The sequence below is a fragment of the Pogoniulus pusillus genome, chromosome 33, assembly GCF_015220805.1.
Source record: "Pogoniulus pusillus isolate bPogPus1 chromosome 33, bPogPus1.pri, whole genome shotgun sequence".
Lineage (NCBI taxonomy): Eukaryota > Metazoa > Chordata > Aves > Piciformes > Lybiidae > Pogoniulus > Pogoniulus pusillus.
The window spans coordinates 8,381,850-8,403,250 of record NC_087296.1 but is presented as its reverse complement, the minus strand read 5'-3'; the positions used below and the strand labels follow the sequence as shown (position 1 = coordinate 8,403,250).

Sequence of the window (21,401 nt, the reverse complement as noted above, 5' to 3'; positions counted from 1 at the left end):
TAAAACTGCAGATTGAAGAAGAAAATTATTCCTTTATTAATCTTCACCCTTCTACCCTTGCTGAAAGAGCATAATACTGCTGCTTGAGGTTGCTATTTATTATGTTCAGTCATTCGGAGTGTTGTATTCTTGTCATCCTTGTCTGCCGTGTGCTACTTAATAGATAGTGATTTAGCAGGCAGTTGTTCAGCCATGTTAAATTATCCCTAGAAATAAAATTGGATCATGTCCATACTTGGATTTGTTTTTTAAACTTTGGAAGGAAAAGGAAAACCACAACCATGCATAGTAATAACCTGTAGAAGTTACCATGCAAACAAGAAGTACATCTTCACCTCAAGACTCTTTCCAAAGTTGTATGATGGCTTAAAAATCATGTTATAATTTCCTTTTCCTACTTGTCTACTAGGAAAACTGTTCCCTATGTTGGAAAAGACAGAAACTGGAGCACCCAATAGCACTGTGTGTTTTTGATGGTGGTGTACATTGCACTGTCCTTCTCAGGAGTGAATTACATTTTTCCTTGCTTATTCATCTATAGAACAATATTTCCTTACTGCTTCGTATTGGATGTGTTTATTTTTTTCATAACCTTCATTTTTGACATTTCCATTAAGTAGGCAAATTTAGTTGGAAAGAAATTGGGTTGTTAACTTACAAAAGAAATACAGTAGACTTTAAAAAATATGAGGGTAGAAATATGTGGAAGTAAAACATTATTGCTGTGCATAAAATCTCTAATTAACATACCAGAATGGGAATTTTTTGTCCAGAAGCAATCATTGTAACAGAGCTCTTTCTGAGCTTGCTTGTAATCATTTTAATGGTGGAGGATTAATGCAGCTTGTAAGGTGAAGCAGTTCCTGAGCCTTGCTACCACTGCTGTCATTAAGCATGTGCATGCTTTTTGAAAGGGAGATCTCTTCTTGTCCTTAATGTATGTCTAAAAGCAGTACATATGGCACCTCTCATCACGTTCCATGAAAGTATCTGCCCCCTTGACATATGGCAAAAGATAGGGTTCTGTGCTGTGCAGCAGATGCTTCTATAGAGATTCAAGGTTCTTCTGTGCCCATTGCTTGGGTGGATCATTGTCGCCGTTCTCCTGATAACACTTCAGTGTTTCACAGTAGGGATGTTAGGGCAAGCTGAGGAATTGAGCACACTGTATGTTTTGAAAGGCTGAGGAGAGCTCTTCTGTGCTGTAAGAGCAAAGCATAGGTTTGGGATCAAGAAAACAAAGTGAAAAACGTGGTCCTGTAGTGTACCAGGAGGAAGGTGTGGGTGCTTCTGGTGGGGTTGCTCTAACTTGCTCCTCTCAAGGTAATTGTCTAAGAGAGAACTGTGTTCTGCATCAAGTGTTTCTGAGTGTCTCTCACGGTCGAACTCCTGGGGAGACTGAACTACGTGCTGAGTGAAGATCACAAATCCATAACTAATTCTCACCAAAATCCACACAATCAGTAACCTGGAATCCAGAAATAATGTGGATTAGGAAGGGCTTTCCAAGCCAATAGTTTTCCCTCCTGCCTCGCTTCAGATTTCTCCTGGCACACATGTGATCCCCCTGAAAAAAATTTCTGACTTAATTCAGCCATAATTCAGCTTCAAATTACTTAACCTCCCTCAAAATACCTTGTAATGTAATACTAAATCTTGGATTGCTGTCACAGCAATCTTGTGACCTGTGTCATATGAAGAGACTGTGGGGTAGCCTGGATCTTCTTTATGCTAACATGCTTATCCTAGAGTTTTATAGTCCCTCCTGGTTGTGTATTTTTCAATAATAGAAACCTTTCTTCAAAGCAGCATTTAGAAAGTGGGATTTCACAGATTTTTATTCCCGTGGAAAGAAGTTACTACATTAACTTGTTTTGACCAGCAATTATCTTTATGTATATATTAAAATAAACACATAGGCTTTTATTTTTAATTTCTTGGCTGTACTGTACTTGGCTCTGCTGCAGGATGCATCAGATGTACAAGTTGATTTCTATTACATAAATAAAAATTCATGTGTCTGAGGAGAGAAAACATTAATTGAAGGGCACCATTATTAGAAAAAGATGAAGGTGACTTTGCTATTTTGGCAACTACACCTGGGATAATCCCTTTCAGTGTTGTGCAGGATCCCAGTGTAATTCCAAGCAAATAGGCCTTCAACATCTCCATACTGAAATCACTAAATAGGTTTCTATATTTAAGTTGGAACAATACTGCTTCTAATTAAAAAGTCTCTTACTAGAGCACTCAGTGCTCAAAAAGTCAGGTTAGTGTAACCTGAGCTGAGCTGTCAGTTGAAGGAGAGCAAAATCCTCTTTGTTCTAGCTTTGTAACTGTTACCCTGGAAGTAAAAGTTCCTGATGTTAAATTGTTTGTTGCTCTTGTGGACAGATGTTAAACATTTGGGGTCTTTCTGCTGCTTTTTCTAAATTTATTTTCTTTAAGAGGAGAGTTGAAACTCTTCAGATGCTAAAGATCAGTTAAGCCTCAGTTACCTGTTAGGGATCTACTCCAATTTTTTGTTAAATTTCAACATGGATATCCCCAGAGTAGAAGCACACTGAGCCCGTAAAGACTGTGGTGCTGCAAAAATACAGTGTGTATTTGGGATGGGGGTTATTGGAGTATTGTTTCTGCTGCAGACTGCCCATGTGCTCATTCACAGTACAGCAGGTACTCAGTGACCCAACCCAATTTCCCATGGCGTGCTGAGCAGCCATTAATAAAGTTCACACAGAGCCAAGGCAGCATTCCTGTGGCTGCAGGAGAAGATGTGGCTTGGGGCAGCCATGTGCCTGAATAATGGCCCACTCCCTGACCCCAGCATCCCTGGCAGTGCATCAGAGGATGCAAAAGCAGCTCTGTGCAAAGCAGAGCAGGTCTGGCTATGCTGCTGTCTCTTGCTGTATGCTGGTCGTGCCAGACACAGGTCATCTGGGCATCATCACTGTGTGATCCTGCTGTGTGAGTTCTCCTTTTCAAGTGTGTAGTGGAAAACAGGTTGTGCTGCTCCGTTCCTGTGATGCGGCTCTAAAAAAGCAGGAATGCTTCCCTGTGCTGAGACAACTTGTGCCATATGCTCAATGACAGTGTTACCAGAGCAATTTGTGAGAGCAACAATGCGTTCTCCAACACTTTGTTTCTTCTTGACTTCCAGATTTTCCGAAAGAAGGCAGTAGAACTTGGAGAGAAATTGCTACCTGCTTTCAACACCCCGACTGGGATACCGTGGGCGTTGCTTAACATTAAGAGGTAAAGCAACTGGGTTTTAATGACCAGCATATAGAGTTGCATTGAAATTATCTTCACCACACAACTATTGCAATTGCTGCACAGTGGTTTTCTTGCTAGCTAGGTAAAAGTTCATGTCAGATCTTTGGTTTTACAGTTCGCTTTAGGACATTTAACTGTGAGGCTGACAAAACGCTGGAACACGTTGCCCAGAGTGGTTGTGAAGTCTCCTTCTCTAGAGACATTCAAAGCCCACCTGGATGTATTCACGTGTGACCTACTCTAGGTGATTCTGCTTTGGGAGGGGAGTTGGACTAGATGATCTTTCAAGGTCCCTTCCAACCCCTAATGTTCTGTGCTTCTGTGGTTAAAGAATGCATATAGAAATACAACTTTCCATCTTCTTTGGGAGAGATTGAGGTGAATAAGGTAGCTTTTTTGTCATTTACTGTGTTACTCAGTTTTCTGTGAATTCCCCTATTCCTTTGATGTTGTTGTAACTAAGGTAAGGGTAGAAGATGTGCCACTCTGGCAAAAAGGTGATCTGTGTGCAGGAGCAGAGAGGAGTTAGCACCTCCTGAACTTTATTATTGCTGAAGGTGCTGATTAGCTGCTGCCCAAGGATGTCTGGCTGGACTTTGACTGGTTACTTGCATGCTAATGATTTCATGTGTTCTGCACAAGTTCAATAGCACAACAATTTAAGGTTTGGTTCTTATTTTCAAGCTTTTACAAAATCTCCTGAGCATGAAGCCCTAGCATATGTTTGTAGTTGCAATACAACAACGTCAATACATACAACAGTATCTTAGTCTACACAGTACATGTAAATTTATTTAAGGTATTTCAGCTAAAAACTTGTCTTATAAGTAGCTCTTCTCTGAACTGCTTATCTACTGAATATAACAGTGTTTTGCAAATAGTTCAAAGCTTATGGTAAGTCTTGATGGGTCTTTTCCTAGCTTCTCACAGCTAGAACTTGTGGTGCACTATGAATATCAGCCAGGCACTACAAGGTGTTAATGCAAAATGGGATTAATTTCATCCCTAGCACCAATGTGGAATAGGATCTCTGCTGAGATAACTGCCTGCACTATGGCAGGCAAAATTCTGTTAAATGCTGGGTTCTTGGTTATTTGTTCTGAATCCTTGCACATCTGTCTAGATTTGACCTTCAATAGATGACTCTTCCATAATTCTGTGCATAAACAAATACGCTGTCATCCAGGCTGAGGAAGTGCTAAGCCACTGAAGCCTGCATATACTAAAGCTCTAATATGCCTCGTTTCTGATTAGTATTTTATTTGATTTTATTTTGATTTATGTTTCAAATTGGAGAGCACTCACAATAGATGGTGGGTGTCAGTGCTTATTTTTAAATGTCTATATTTAGATTCACAGATGAGCTGGATATTTGTTTCACTATGCAAATGTTCTTCACAAAACAGTTTGTTTTCTCTGCTTGTCCTGTATCATCACAGCCAGATTAGCTCTCTCTTTGCATGCCTGTATATAAATATGTGTGTGGTGTTGTCTGGGAATGTTCTTAAATACTGAAAGCACTCACCTCAAGTCTTACAGTCTATCTCTTATCCATTCTTTTCTTCATCCTGCTTCTTTCCTTATGGCTTCAAGATCATGAGACTCTTAGTGGCTTATTTGTGGAACACTATTACCAAATATTTCAAATAGCTTAGCTTCAGCTAAAATTATCTGTTCTTGAGTGTGCTTACTTTTGTCTCTGAAGTAATTTTAAGTAATTAGTGTTTTTACTGGGATTTCCTTTTCAGTCATTCTAAATGTTTCAGTTGTGTTTCAACATTTCTGGTCTGCTCGATACTGCTCTGATCTTCAGCGTTTGTTTTTCACTTCTGCTTATACTGCCAAATTTGAAGTTTTGGGTTTTGCTTTTTTTTGTTATTTGAGTAACCAGTGTTGTGTAGCTGTGCCCCACCAGCAGAGCCTGGTTGCTTTGGAAAGGGATTGTATGCAAAAATGCCACAGTGTTTGCCGGGGTGACACGGGCACAGGTGGTGTTTACTCCTGGAGCACTTCTGATATTTTGGGTTGCAGGCATTTAAAGGAGCTTATCTCTTAACCCATTCTGCCTAGGAGGACGATTCTGCTCTCTAAAGACCAATATTTCATACCACAAAAGTGTGAAATGTTAGTCTTTAGAGAGCAGAACTTGCTTGAAGTTTCAAAGTAATTTCCAAAATCAAAACATGTTTTAGGGTATTGTGTGCCTATGTTTTTTTAGGAGTGGGTGGCCTTCAGAATGTCTTCAGCTCTAGTATTGCTAAAAAAAGAATTTAGTGTATAACAGAATGATCCTCTTTTGAGTTCTGGGACGTATTCCAAAGCATCACAATCAATGCACTTAAGAGTATATGCCTTTACATTTCTTAAAGGACTCTTAATGCATTGAAGTAGCTGTAAAATATTAAGAAGAAATAATCCAAACATGTAAATTCAGTAAACCTTTTTGAACACCATTAGAGATATCTGAAATGTGATAGTGGCCTTATTTTGCAAAGTTTTCTTAAGCATCAAGTTGTTATTATGATCTTATATTCTTCAACACAATTAGTGGTTCATGCTTTCACTTGTCCTAGCACCTCAACAACCATTTTCTTCTAGATATTCAGTCAGGATGGCTGACTGTAACTTTCTGGTTTGCACTATTAATTCTAGTATCTAAACTGATTTTTAAATTTTAAATAGACTACAGAGTTAAAACTTATTCTGCAAATCTGACTCTTTTTGGCAAAATCTGTTTTTTAAAGGGGATAAAATAACTGCACAGCATGTCACTGTGCAGGGCCATGCACAAGTTGTGTTTAGGTGGAATCTTTAATTTTTTTCCTTTTGGCTAACTTGGGCATAATTTTAGAAGAAATAAAGTCTACCTGAGGAGGAAAAAAAAAGTTTTAAGTAGTCTAGTTTGCACATTTAATAAAAGTTCTTTGTGTGTGGTTTTGGATAATTCCTCACTGATATAATTACAGTGGTACTGCTATAAAAAAAAAAGGAAAAAGAAGTGCTTGGATATTGAGTTAAACACTGAAATCTCCCTTGTAACAGAACAGACCAATTGAAACCAGACTTTTTTCCTTCAGGCATTTGGATCAGAGTGTGGATTTGTATTAGCACTGCATGCAAAGAGATAAATCCTATATGAGCTTTACCTATCTAAAAAATTATTTGTCTGGTGTTAAAAATACTTAGGCATAGAATGGTTTGACTTCCAGAGATATACTTACCTCTTCCCATTAATTAAAATAGGCCTTAAGAAAGTAATGGGGAAGAACTAACTTTTTGAGTGGAGGAAATCAATTCCATCCTAATTTGTTAGTAAGCAACGACAGGGATGATTTCAGCAAAGGGTACATTTTTTTTTTAGCACTGGCACTTCAGGTGCAGTTTAACCCATTGATCCACTGTGTGATTAATAAACAAGTTTACATTGCTCAAGTTAGTACTGGATGCAAAATAAACTTGAAAATATGTCTGGGGGATTTTTATATCACCATGTTATCCTAGAGCAGGACAATACAATCTAACACAGATCACAGAAGAACACATCCTCCAGAGAAGGAGACTCCACGACCTCCCTGGGGAGCCTGTTTCAGTACTCTGTGACCCTTAGAGTCAAGAAGTTCCCCCTTGTGTTGGGGCAGAACCTCTTTTGCTGCAACTTACACCCATTGCTCCTTGTCCTATCCCAGTGAGCAGAGCCTGTCCCACCCCTTCTGGCCAGCCTTCAGATACTTATAAACATATATCAAATCCCCCCTAAGTCTTCTTTTCTCCAGACTAAAAGCCCCAGGTCCCTCAGCCTCTCCTCATAAGCCGTGCCCTCCTGTCCCCTAATCATCCTCGCAGCCCTGTTGTCTGATGAACAACACAGTAAGTGAATGGTTCACCATGTCTTTCCCTCATCTGAAATGAGTACCCAGATCTGCTTTGCATGACTGGTGCTGTATATTCCAGAAGAACCATAGAATGGCTTAGGTTGGGAAGTGACTTGAAAATCAAATGAACTAGTAGAAAATTAATTCAAAGAAACAAAACAGCTTTCCTTTTTCCCTTGTGAGTTTCCTTAAAGAATTCTTCCACAGTCACATCCAAAACTTAAAATGTTGTTTTGAGAGTTTTATTAAAGCTTAGGTTTTCTGATTGTCGGTGTCAATGTATCTCAGGGCAGTTTTCAAGGTAGATACTTTGGACTTGTGGTAGTGTCTGATTTGGCATTGAGCAACCCACTTCATTACAATAATCTCAGAAAAAAATCCATGAGAACAGTTCAAGGAAGATATGTTTGGCAAAGGGGAAAAAAATAACCAGTAAAAATATTATTGTGATGATAGCCTATAGTGTTAAGCTGTATTACTCAAGCAGCAGCTTCAATTCACTGTTGTAACGCTGAATTTCTGTGGGAGGCTGCCCTCTGGCAATAATGCAGGAAGAATTTGGCACCTATTACAGCTGCTGCAAGATATCTTTCTCAATTCAAGTGCTTCTTTATAGCCAAAGTAAAGGGATTGTAGTCCCAAGTTCTAAGTTTAAACACTCTTTCCCTACAGTTTATTGGTGCACTCTAAAACAAGTACAAATACTTACAAGTTCATCAGTGTTATACTACTTATCTGGGTAAAACCCTGAGTGAGTATCAGTAATAACCTCAGCATCAAACATATGATTGCAAACACTTGATAGATCTCTGTGGTGGTGAGAACAGAAGCTGTCTTCTGTAAAACACAGAAAACCTTGTGCCTGGCAGTCCTGGTTACAGGAGGCTTTTGATCTTGATTTACCTCATGTGTTTTGCCCCTGTCCGTAGCAGACACTGTCTTCAGGGTATCAGAACCTCTCCCAGCTATCATCATTTTTTTGTCTTGATGGCTTAAGTGGTGCATTACTTATAAGAAGACACAAAATGTTTCTGCTTTCCAAAGAGGGATGGATTTAAGTTTGAAACAAGGAAGTCTCACTATTTTTTGTTTTACCATCGGGACAAAGAAGTTCACCCTGGGTCACCTGTGGCAGATGCCAGTAAATGACCTGTACCCCAGGTAGTTAAACTTTTCTGCTAGTCTGATTCTAAATTAACCATGACCTGACTGCAACACAGTGGCACAGGTTGTTAAGTCACAAGCATGGGAAAGTTGCATCAGAACCTCAGTTTCTGATAGGATCCTCATAGTTAATCCTTTTCTAGGATCATCTTGCTCCCCAAAGAAGTCTACCTGCACGATTTTGAAACTGCATCTATTGAAAATAGGATTTTATAAATTGGCACAGAGATGTGGGTGGTGCTTGTGTTCTTGCTTTAGTTGGATAACTGCCATTAGTGCCTTGATATTTGCAGATAGCTCTTGCTGCCCCAGAGAGGTCTTGTTTTTCTCTGGTGGTATTCTTGCCAACTATACTGTAGAGTTGGCAATGTAAAGATGCACAAGATGAGGCTCAGATGCTCAGCTTGGAAACGTGATGGGTGTCAGTCTATTTTCCCTAGTAACAAGCTGGGATGAGAGAAAATGGCCTCAGGTTGCACTAGGGTAGGTTTAGGTTGGATATTAGAAGAAACTTCTTCACTGAAGGGGTTCTCAAACATTGTAACAGGCTTCCTAAGGAGGTGGTTGAATCCCCATCCCTGGAGGTGTTTAAAATACGCAGAGATGTGATGCTGAGGGACATGGTTGCATTAGATAATGTTTGAGCTCAATGGTCTTCAAGGTCTTTTCCAACTGAAGTGGTTTCATGATTCTGTGTACATTTTACCAGTGCAGCAGGAATTAGCTCCTGTTACAGGTACTAGACACTACAAAACAGCTTGAGGAGCAGTTGCCTCACCCTGAAATTAATGCCTAGCACCTGGCCAGCTGAGGTGCCATTCCCTGAAGACACAGACTGTGCTTGAAACTCCAGTACCTGAATGTAGGCACATTAATCATTGCTCTGGTGAAGGATCATTGCCCCTTCAATTGCTTGTATCATCAATGTCTTCATTTTAATCTGTGTCCATTAAATAATGACCTTACAATGCACAAAATGTGACTGTTGGAAGAGGCTTCCTTCAGAAGGCTTTGTTTCAGTAAATAAAATGGACACAAGTTCTTATTCACTTCCACTGCAATTGAAGTCACCTCAGGGAAGCACTTCATCTAAGAATAATAGTAATGTGAAGATGGTTTCTCCTAAGAGTGATCCAAATGACAAATTGTGAAGATGCTTCTGAATTATTCACCTTGTGGGTTTGATACAGTGCGTGTAGATTGGTAGGATTTTGCCTGCATCACTCCACAGTTCATTAGGAAACTCTTTAAATGGCCATGAGAAGGGAAGACAGGGCATTTACCAACTGTTTTTGTTTGAATATTTTGTCTTGATTTGCTTTTAATACTTCCACCTGGATACATTGTTAAATAAAACACATCATTCTCAGAAACAGTCATGTCAGAATGGGATGATCTTCAGCTTTGGTTTTTAACAGAAACCAAACTTTCTTGGTAACTGCTCAATTATATTTAGCATTTGATGATATTTGCAGAGTTTCTTTTTAGGATTCTTAAAAGTCTTCCTTGCTTTCATAATTGTTGATCATTAGGTGGATTTTCCCAAGTTTATGTCCAACTTGACTTGCCCAGTGGAACACAGAATTGCTGTTGAACAGCATTAAGGAGATAACTGAAAGTACCAATTATAGCACTACAGGTATCTCAGTCTAAGGGGTTTTGTTTGTAAACAACTTCCTTGTTTCCCATCAGCATCAAGAACCTAATTGAATCCTAAAATTAAGTTGCAAGCTTCTGTGATCATCAGACTTTCAGTTGTATGTTTTCTGTTAGGAACTATTGCAATCAGTCTTTTATCCTACTCTAACTTACATATTTTCTGACACTGCTAATCCTCTTCCATGCTTACTGCCCTGATCTAATCCATTTTTATGTTGGAGGAGAAGAATGCCATTGGTGATTTTCACCTCTGAAGTTCTTTCTCTTCAACTCTGATTCTCTGCCCATGCTCTCCCATTTTTCATTAAGAAGAATCTGCCCCCTGGGTGTGTCATGTTTTCCAGATCTATGAGTTAATTTTCTAAGTGATTTTTTTTCAGGTGTTTCAGTTCTGTAGCTTGTGAAAATTGCAGTGGGGGAACTGCACTAAGTATTGTCTCACATACATCTGCTGAGACTTCTGGCCTGACTTTTTCTGCCCCTTCCTCTCTTCAGTTTTTGAGCATGTATAGATGATCTGCTTTTCTCCCTCTTTGCAGTACCTAACATGGTACTTCCTTCCTTCTCTTCATTTTTGAGGATGTATAGATGATCTGCTTTTCTCCCTCTTTGCAGTCCCTAACATGGTACTTCCTTCCTTCTCTTCATTTTTGAGGATGTATAGATGATCTGCTTTTCTCCCTCTTTGCAGTACCTAACATGGTACTTCCTTCCTTCTCTTCATTTTTGAGGATGTGTAGATGATCTGCTTTTCTGCCTCTTTGCGGTACCTAGCGGTACATATGCTAGAGTTCATCCCTTGAAGTAATATTCTTTATGGAAGAGTTGATCCTTAAATCCTGCCTCTCCAAGTGTCTTACATAATACACTGCTCCTTAAGAAATAAATATTCTGGAAGATGGGATAAGCTGTTCTTAAACATATTTTGGTATGCACTCAAGTGTCTATCTGTGCACACATAGAGAATATGTGTGTGTGTATATATATATATACACAAAAAGACATTTAGCAGTGTAAGGCAAATTGAGCTGCTTTAGGGTAGTTAAGGTGAAAGGATAAATAAAAGAAGGGTTATGCTTAGCTTGGCTGCTGAAGGCTATGTGTTCTTTAAAAACTGATCTCCAGTCTCTTTGAATTACAGTTACTTGCTTTTTGCCATCCCTTGGAAGACTTCAGAAATATTAACAAAAAACAACCCCAAACTCAAAACGTTTTCAGCCGTGATTTATTCTTGAATATTTGATCTTCCCTTTCTGACACCTAAACTGACCACATGAAGATTTCTATTAGAACCAGAATGAAATCGGTTAGCACTATTTGGAAGCCATGATGTGAATAAATGTTACGAAGGAGGAGAAGCAAGGAGAGAAAAGAAATCATTCTCAAGAAGCAGTGAGGCTGGAGGAATAAAACATCTCTCAGGCATAAATGGAAAAGGAAAGAAGGTGCATCGATTTTATTTGATTCTCCTTCTCTCACACAAGAACACTCAAATATTCTTTCCATCTTTTAAAAACACCTTTTTGTCCTAATGCAGATATGGACACAGGAATATGTGTGTTGATTTAATGCTGCATTAGCCCTGCAGTATTTATAACTGGATCAGAACTCTGATGAACTTCAGTCTGTATCTCAGTGAAGTCGTTTCCCTTTAGTAGATTTTACATATCTTGCAATTTTTGCTCTGTGAAGGCCAGACACATATGGAGCCCTTTTTAATGATCTCTAATGACAAAGTCAGCTGATGAAAGAATGTAAAGTCTCAACAGTGAAGTCTTTCGATAATGGAAGTGCAATTAAAAACTCTTTTCCAGTTGAAAATATATTGAAATACTCTCAGCTTCTTCATTTTGTCATTAAGAAGATTGTTTTAATAATTAATTTTTAAGCTTATGTAGTTTTTCTACTAACTGTCTTAAGTTGAATTTAATATATAATTAATTTGTCTTATTACTACACTTCATTAAAATGTCAGGAGATGAAGCTTCTAGGCAGGGTGTTACACCGAGAGCTATGCATGCGGTGCTTTTGACATATGGAAATAGCTCCAGCAGCTCTGTTCTGCAGCATGAGTTAACAAAGATTGATTGCAATCTGTTTTTATTAACTCGAGGAAGAAAAGCACTGCAGTGAGATTAAGAAAATTAAGAAAATTAATTATAACTTTCTAATCTGGTAATTAATGTGCAGCTGGGCATGAGTGCAGTCCTGACAAATTATCGTCATCTGTTTTAAGGTAGATGACTGTTCTTTAATCTTTGCTCCAATCTTTATAATCTCTTCCTTTGCAGAATGGTTTTAACAATTTAGATGCTAGATATGGCCTTCCACTATAATGATCTGAACTGAAGCTCACTTGTGTCTTTGAGGACTGAAGTTGAGTGGTGGTTTCTAGAACCCTCTTTTATTCTTTTCCAGTGTTGTACTGAAGCTTCTTACTAAGCAGTTGCATGGAACAGTGATTACTGGTAATTGACCTGCATATGTTGAATAATCTTAAAATGCTACTGAGAGTTTAATGTACCTTGTAAATTGAGATGCTTCCAATTAAGTAGAGTTCTTAGGATAATCACTTTCAAAACTAATCAAGTAATGGAACAGTGTTAGGAAAACTCTTATTGACTTAATTGTGACAAATTAATAAACCTAACCAATGCAATTACCATAATGGCCATATTAGTTAGCATTTTTCATACCATCCATCCACCTTTTTCAGAAACACAAAGGGGAAAGAGAAATTACCTAGATGTATTGAATTAGCATGACGAGATGACTTTAGAGGGAGCATGTTTGTGATGCTCTTCTTTGGGTTGTGAAGGTTGTTGATCACCCCGTGCTGAGTCCTTCACATGTAATAAGAAACCAACTGAGAATTAGGACCTTAGCAGTGGAATTGGTAAGAGAAAATGCTCTTGAGCAGTCTGACTGGTTTTGCTTGTATCAAACTTAATCTCTACAGTACACAAGTCAACAAGTTCTTGTAATCTTATCACTAAGGCTTATCTTCAGTATTATTTTAACGTTTGAGAGGGGGAAAACACAAAGCTACTATGTAGATGAGATTCTGAAAACTGTCCAAAACTATTCATATCCTTACATTGACATTGAACAGATAGCTAAAAAAAATCCTTGCTTCCTTTATATAGTGTTGTTATGGGACTCGCTTGTCTTGTTTTAGGGCTTTTATTTTTCTTGAAGTGTCCATTAGGCATGCTTTAGAGAAGACATTTTGGAAGACCAAAAGCTAGGAATTTTCAGCCTCATGGATATGATCTTTTAGTTGTTTTGTGATGCAATTTCATCAGGCAAACAGATGGACAACCTTTTCCAGAACAGCTTCTTGCCTTTTATTAGGCATAGGTTTGAACCCCATCAGCTGGTGGAGATTTGAACTAAGGTTTTGGATGCGTGCTTTAGTTCCCTGGGTTATTGCTCCCTTTGCAGGAAAACTTTAGCAATAGAGTCTAATTCGGTTTGATATTACTGGTAGGTGGATGGTGGGTATGTTACAGCTTGAGGGCTTGTGAGTAATTCTGATCAAGGGATCTGTGTGAATACCTTCATTAGCAGGTTAGTTCAGCTCAGGAGTGAGCTGCAGAAATGTTTCTCCCAGACTTCACCACTTACTGTGCAGTGATTTATGGTTAAACACAGAAGTTCCTAGAAGTGGGTGTTTGTTTGGCACCATTGACCTTCTTGTTCTCAGGACATGTGAGGGAGGATCACAAACTTGGTCTTAGATACCTGAAGTAAAGCAAAGCCTTCTATATCTTTTGTTTGCTCCAGCACAAGCTGAGCAAAGAGGCAGGCAAGTCGAAGACATTGAGCAGAAGTAAAAGGATTTTATTATCCTATAACCACAACTAAATATTTTAGGGCTTGGAGCGTGATGGGAATGTTGCTAATGTTGCAATAAAATAAAAGTCCTAGAAGTATCTAATAGGGGATTCTGTTGCTTTAGTGTTAGAGAATAAGATTCAGGCAGATCTCATACTGGGAATTGCATGACTCCTGGAAACACCAAAGAACTAACAGACAAACAAAAATACCCCAATTCAAAACACCCAAAGAAAATTAAGGACTGAAGCTTGAAAGCTGTCTGCTGTTTGACTGGTTGATATGAATAACTGCCTGCATCATGAGTACTGCGTGATGGCATTCACCATCTTTCTCCTCCTTCTAATTTGTGTTTCACAGCCAGTATTGTGGCAGTGCATGTAGGATCCTGCAGTGGTCCCTGTTGTTCTCCAGTAAGAAAAACTTCATTTAATAAATCAGCTTGTATTTAAAAAAAAAAAAAAGGCCAGCAATGCAGTTTGTTTTGGAATAAATGAAATGCATAGAAAAGGTAGCAAATTGGGTTATATTCTTTCTTTTTAGACACATAATTGTGAACAGTTCATAGTTTCGTTATTTTTGCATGCTGCAAACCATATTTTCAGTATCTGAAGTACTCTTGTTCTATTCTTGTGTTCCATGTTTTTAATTTATCCATTTTTTCATGTTTTTATTTTTAAAGTTATTGTTTTCTTTGCACTAACAAATGTAACACATTTTTGTGAATGGTCACAGTTCTAAAGCTCAGTTTGCAAATGGCGAAATAAGAGTAGTTCTATGAAATGCAGCTGTTGAGGAAAAAAGAGACATTTGGAAGTGTCTTGTGTTTTCTCTGAAGTCATTCTGTGGTAGATTAGGCACTCCAGTAGTGTAAATCAGTTTGATCATGCTGTAACCTTCAGTTAGATCAGCTATACTTGCGTTGTGTGCTTTCATGTGCTAGTAGATCTTAGGACTGACAAAGAGTACACATTACAGAATTAATTTGTAGATATGTAGGATAAAATGTAACCCTAAGTAATTCCAGGGCTGCAATTCATTCAGCTGTGCTAACAAAAAGGATGGGTGCTGTACCAATATGGGATGAAAAATTTGCTCAAAAGCAAATTCAGTTGTATCTATGAATGCCTTAAGGCTTTCTGTAACCATCTGGGGCCTTTTTTCATAGTATGAAAACTGTTTCTCATAGCACAGTATATAACTGCAGAGCTTCAATCTTTCTGTCCTGTTTTGGTAGATAGCTTGGCTTTTCATGCCTTTTTAATATTTCTTTTTTCAAGGAAAGCTTTTAAGCTTTTTTCCTTTTTAATCTAGTTGCACACACATATAACTTTGCAAGGTGATCCTCTATCACATCGTCGCCTTTCTGTTGTGGTGGCCAGCATGATATTCATATTGAGAAGTAAACTGTAAATGGTGATAATCTGTCAGGAGAAATAAGCATTACCAAAGAATCTGCATCTGCTGAAGTTGTGCTGAATTTTCTCTATGCTACTTTTCAATCAACTCTTGGTAAAAGACGTGTAGGAGTTCCAACTCACTGTAGCACTATCATAGGGAACAAGTTCTCTACCATGGGGGTAGTGGAACACTGGAACAGGATGTCCAGGGAGTTAGTTGAGGTCTCGTCCCTGGAGATATTCAAGGTCAGGCTTGACAAGCCTCTGGGCAATCTGATCCAGCTCAGGATGTCCCTGCTGACTGCAGAGAAAGTTGGACTAGATGACCTAGGAAAATCCCTTCTGACCCAGCTCATTCAATGTTGCGGCAGGATGAGCATTTCTGGATGTGCCTCTTGGAACTGAAGCTTGCTGCTCTTAGGGTGATCATGGAATGCTGTGTTGGCTGACTTTTTGCTGTTTATTTCTCCAGTATTGCCATATAATTTGTAATTCCTGTAGTAGAGAGCTAATGTCTGGCTAGTCAGCATTAAGAACAAATGATCCAACAAGCAATGCTTTTATGATGATGTTCTGCCTGCCTAACCTTTAAACTGTTACAGGCTGACTTGTGTGAATGCAGAGAAGAGTAGACGCTCACAACCATGTCTATATGTTGTGGAATACACACAACCTGACCTCTTAGTCCAGTAGGCTGATGTGGATTCTCTTCTGAGGGCTGAATTAGGTGGATGCACCTAGTCCACATCCAAATAACATAGAGTTCTTGCTAGTCTCACATTAGAAATTGAATGACCTTGTGTTTACTGCATTATGATGAGTAAACCTCACTGGGAGTGCACCATAGCCTGTCTGAGTAGACTTGACTTAGAGGATATGCTATAACTGAATGCAATTTTTAAAGACTTACCAGAACAGTCAATTTACTCTGTATTAAACAATCTGTTGCCCACCAACAAGCAGTAATAAAACCCCAGCAGTAAATGCTATAGAGACACAGATGTCACTGTAGGAATCCAGAGGGTGAAGACAAAATGAGACTTGTAGAATGGTGGGGTAGTTTGAGAGCTGTTGAGATGGAAATAAAAGGAGGCTAGTGAGCCAGCTAAGCAGTTTGTTCCAGGAATTTGCTTTCATTGGTTTAAACTTCACGTTAAAATTACATTTTTATTGTTACAACACTGTGACACATCTTTACGAGGAAGTTAATAGGAGGGAACAATCTTTCAGCAAATTAAAAGAAAGGCTACTATTTCCAGCTGACATCTGTGAAACTGCTGCTTCATTCCTTGCAGTAGTGCTCAGACAAATAAATGAGCAAGTATTCATTATAATCGAGCTTTAATGGTATCCATATGCTATATATCTTGTAATGGTGCTCATGTTGTGTGCTTTCTGTGTAGTGTGAAAAAAATGAGTATTAGTCTAGCAAAGGCCCATTAATGTAATGCCTTGATTCAATACTTAGCCTTGGTGAGGCTCATGTATTTTAAATCTCCAGCAAATCGTGGTTGATGCAGCAAATCTCACAATCTTTCTGGTTGACCTTTCAGGTTGTCCATTTCACTTCTTGCAGCATACTTTCTAGATAATGAAATCTTTTGGAGCAAAGGACAGGTTTAAAATATGTCATTTCAATTTTAATTGTTTCCAAATTAGCATTTTCTAATGAGCATGAGGATGTGCACAGCAATGTTGTTTCACATCATGTAATGATGTTCTACTGAGGCCATAGATTTTCTCTATCTTCTGCCCAGAATTCATTTTGTATATTAATTGAGTTTTACTTATCTATGTTTTAGTCAGCATCGTTTTAACAGCTTTTGGACCTGTCTTTGAAGGCTAAACTCTGTCTTTTTAGTATTCAGCCTGTTGTATGGTTAGGGTTTACTAGCATCCAAGGTTTTCATGAGCAGTACGAGTTCAGAAGCCTGGTTTTGAGTAACTAAGCTTTGGACTGTGTTTCCTATAGTTTGAACTGTCCAGATTTTTGTGATACACTGGTTCTGCTGAATGATGTACCACAGATGCTTCGATGAAACATAGTCAGAAAGGAAAGGACTCTATGGGCTTCACTTGCTTCCCTCTACCTCCTGTAATGCACAGGGATGGGATGTTGTAGCATTTTTATGACTATTTTTAAACTCAAATCACAAAGATTGTATGGTTTAGCTTTGTGTTGCTTTATCAGATGGTTTGGGGGAGGTTTCAGAAATGACATATTCACAGAAAACAAGGCAGAATCACATTGTATGTTCCAGTGCTGAACACCTAAGCTGAGCTTGAATTACCCCAGATGAATCTTTGATTAACTCTTCCTCCAGAAAATACACCATGGAGGTTCCATGATTTTCTGTGGAAGCTGGTCGCAGTACTTGTGTGTCTCCACTCTTATGTTCTTTGATGGCTGTCCTGGGACTTAAATATTGCACTGTTTCAGTGGAGTATTTTGTCCCTTTATACATGTTGGAAGAAGACCCTTGCCATGTCTAATTTGTTAAACGTTAATAAGATCACTCCTCCTCCACTCAGCTCTGGGCAATGCTTTCTCAGTTCCTGATAATTCTTGTTATTCTTCTCTAAGCATTATAAAATTGTTCCTTGTCTTTCTTGAAATGAAGGTAGTGTCCAGCACTGGATGCAGGTCAAAGAAGAGCTTTCCATGAGTGAACAACATATGTTCTTCAGAGCCCTCATTCCTCAGTTTACATTTAAGCCACATCATACAGCCCATGACATTCTTTGCTCGTATTTTCAGTTAACAACCTGCTCATTTCTAGAATCTCCTTCCCTGCACCTGCTTCTCTAAGCTTTTTGGGCTGCTTCTGTAGCTTTTTGTGTGTGTGAGCCATATTGATGTGTCATTATCAGTCATATATTTACTAAACATGTCTCAGGTACTTCAAAAGATCAGAAAAAGACCTGTTGCTGGCCACAGAGATAGCAGTTGTAGCAGAGGCTGTTCATTGTGCTCACCTATTAGGGAGGAGAAGGGAGCCTGGACTTCTACAGTTCACCTTTCCATTCACTCAAACACCAAATAAAATTTGGACTGTAGTTACAGGTCCTTGAAGATGCCCTTAAGAAATGTCTTTATCTTAAAGAGGAGGGATGAGAAAGAGGAGTGATCTCATTTTGGTGTTTGATTTGGGCCAAGGTGTTGTTCTCATACTAGTAAATTTGTAATACTATAAGAGTCAGGAAATAAATAATTTTGATAGGGGACCTATCAAGTGACCTAAAAATGCTTTATATAAAACTATAGCATCATTGTTCTCATTGGCAATTAAAAAAACAAAGGCAAGCTGCTTCCCTGAGTACTTTGTTTAATATGCACAAGCATTTTCAGCTTGGTTAATGAAACTGTGTGCTGGTGCAGGGGGAAGAAAAGTGCACATTCTGTCTCCAGCAGTATTCCAGAAGACTGGGTTGGGTTTTTTTTCCTGAGCCTTTGATTGTGATACCATTTTAAATAGTAATCCTTTTATGCTGATTTCACTTCATCCTTTATGATCTTATTTTCACGGTATCAATTAAAATCCTATTACTGTTTTAAGAAAAGCTTATTTGACTACTTGATGCCAGCCTCTTTTATTATCTGGTAATCTGGTTTAAAAAAATCCCCCAAGAAATGTCTTAAGTGTGGTCATGGTTATTAGTGCAGGGATTGTGACTGGATTTTTAAGAAGGACTTGGAGAATAAATGTTTGGTGCTTAGAATTGTTCTGCTCTGCTGAAGTAACATAGGTCTTTCAGCTCTATTGAATTATTAAGTAATTGGATGGAGAACTCCTTTGCTACTTCAGGATATTCAGCACTTTAAATATCATTGTACTCTCATATTTGAAACATGGATTACTGCAAAAAAAGATTACAGAACCAAATCACTTTATCTTGAATACTGGAAGTCTCTGACTTCAGTTAGTTATCAGGGAAATGTTTGGGTTTTTGTTGTTTGGTTGCTTAATTTTTTTTTTTTAACTTTTCCTCTTTATGCTATAATCAGGTTGTTCTGGATCATAATTTTTAGTGCATATATCTAAGAATTAAGCTGTATTGTGCCCTGCTACCTGAGATCATCAGCACCATTGATTTCTTGTAAATAGCTCTTCCGTAAGATCAGCAGAAGCTGTGTAAAATGATTTCTTGCTTGAAGTAATTAGAAGTAGGATAAAGGAGAGGGCCTGGTTTTGGTGGAATGCAACTGAATAGAAACCCTACCTCAGGAAAAGCATGATGGTGATATCTTCCTCAGGTGAACATCAGATTATGTTGGTAGGGTTTTTTTTCCTGTCTCCCTGCTACACAATATAAAATATTCCTGTTTAAACATACCTTAATGAATGGATTTGATTATATTGTAGCCATGGGATGATTTTTCCTTGATCACAGGGGACTTGATTAATTTATGAATATGTGGTCCAATGTAGTCACGTGAACTGGTTATTAAACCATATTGCATTAAGTTAGAAGCAGAAGTATAACATTCAGAATGAGAAACTGATAAATACTGTGCATATCTTACACAGTGATGTACCTGAACCTTTTAGATTTGAGAAAAGCAAGAATAGCTCTGTACCATTGACTGGGTTATACTTCATATGTGACTTACTCTAAGTGTATAAAACATAGGGAAAGGTAGTCTGCAAGTTCCATGTGAGTGAGTACTCCTTTTCTATGAAGTGATTTGCTTTAGTCTTGATTTTCAAGTAGTTATGATCAGTGAAGGATAAAGCTGTGTATAAGCAGAAGAAGGCAGCACAGTCTGCTTTACCTTGTATTACTGATTACCAAGAGACCCAGATCTCAGGTTGGAATGGTGTTAGTAGAAAGGGTTTATGCAAAGACCTCCCTGTATTGGTATTACCTGTTGTCTCTGCAGTAATTGTAGTGAATCTCACAGGATTTTGTGCTTGTTCAGTGTCCGTTGGAGCTACCAGGAGCTTTTCCTGTTGCCTATGAGTAAGGAGCAAGCCCTCTGGTAACTGGCACTGAGAAACGCAAATGTTTATGTGATCCCAGAACAAATGGATTTATGTGACACAGCAGTGTGTGGGTAAAGATGAAGGAGAAGATTGAAGCAGACTGGAAAAAAGGGACATTTATACTTTTCTTAAAGCATTTGTCAAAATAGATTGTCTTCAGCAGCACTAGTCTGGAAAAAAAAAAGACTACTTCAGGGTTGTTTTTATCTGGAAAAGTTGTCTCTTCCAGTGACCCAGACTGCCATTTCTGTAGTGTTTCATACAGCCATCACAGCATCTGTGAAAGCAGATACTGGCGAGAGGTCTCCCTCGATAGCAGTGGTGTCTCTGTGCTGTCCAGATTTAGACTGCCACACATCTGTGCACGCATACGCAAGTGTAATTTATGGCATTGTAAGTTAATGTTAGTATCAGATGAGTAGCACAGCTGCAACCCTTGTGACAGGCTGTCCAGAGTCTGAATTTCAGTACAGTGATACAGCTGTTTTGTGATAGGCTGTCCAATGTCTGAAACCATGTTTGATCCAACAGCTGTATTAAAAGGAGAAATAACTGTCAGTCAGATATCCTGTAGCATAGGCTCATTGCTGTGAAAGGTGGCTACAAAACTGCTTGAACCAGACCTTTGCAACTCTTCAGCCAATGGTTTTCAGTAAGAGCCATGCAGTTAAGTGTGATGATTTTGATCCTCACTTCAAACACTTACCAGTACTACATGCAGTATCAAGTGCAGGAAATGGGACTAAATGCTTTGAAAACCTTTTTGACTTAAATGACTGTGAATCTACTTAAAATGTTTTCTTGACATGAGCTAGTAAAAGCTGATTGAGTTCAAAAAGGTAACAGACTTATAGCACCTTTTGAAGTTCCCATCTGGTGGTAAGGCATGAATATAGTCTGTGTAAACAAGAGTGGTACAGTTACATTTAAAGTTACCAAGGTTGAGATTAGGATGAACTACAATATTATAAAATTAGTGTTGGGAAGTGGGAAAGTCGAAATTAGTGGCTGAGAAGTTTCATGTTGCCTGTCACTTGCCTTTCCTTGCATCCATGGCTCTGAATCTTGATATCTGAGAAGTCATCACCAGACTGAAAAGATTAAGTGCTTGGACATTTCCTGTCCAAAAAATCAGTCATGCCTTTCGTTGGAGAAGTGAAACCACTGCTTTCAGAATTTCAGTACACTGATACTTTTTATTGGGCTGT

General features: G+C 38.6%; 1 protein-coding gene across 5 annotated transcripts in view; it reads left to right on the top strand.

Moving 5' to 3' along the window:
• Positions 1–21,401, top strand: part of MAN1A1 (mannosidase alpha class 1A member 1) — a 135,965-nt gene that overhangs the window by 74,934 nt on the left and 39,630 nt on the right. For all 5 annotated transcript variants that reach the window (XR_010308138.1, XR_010308136.1, XR_010308135.1 and 2 more), the window contains exon 5: positions 3,161–3,255. Coding sequence is in view for 1 of the 5 variants with exons in the window: in XM_064170087.1 (XP_064026157.1) it covers positions 3,161–3,255 (95 nt within the window). In the remaining 4 variants the exon portion in view is untranslated. The remainder of the gene's footprint in view (positions 1–3,160; positions 3,256–21,401) is intronic.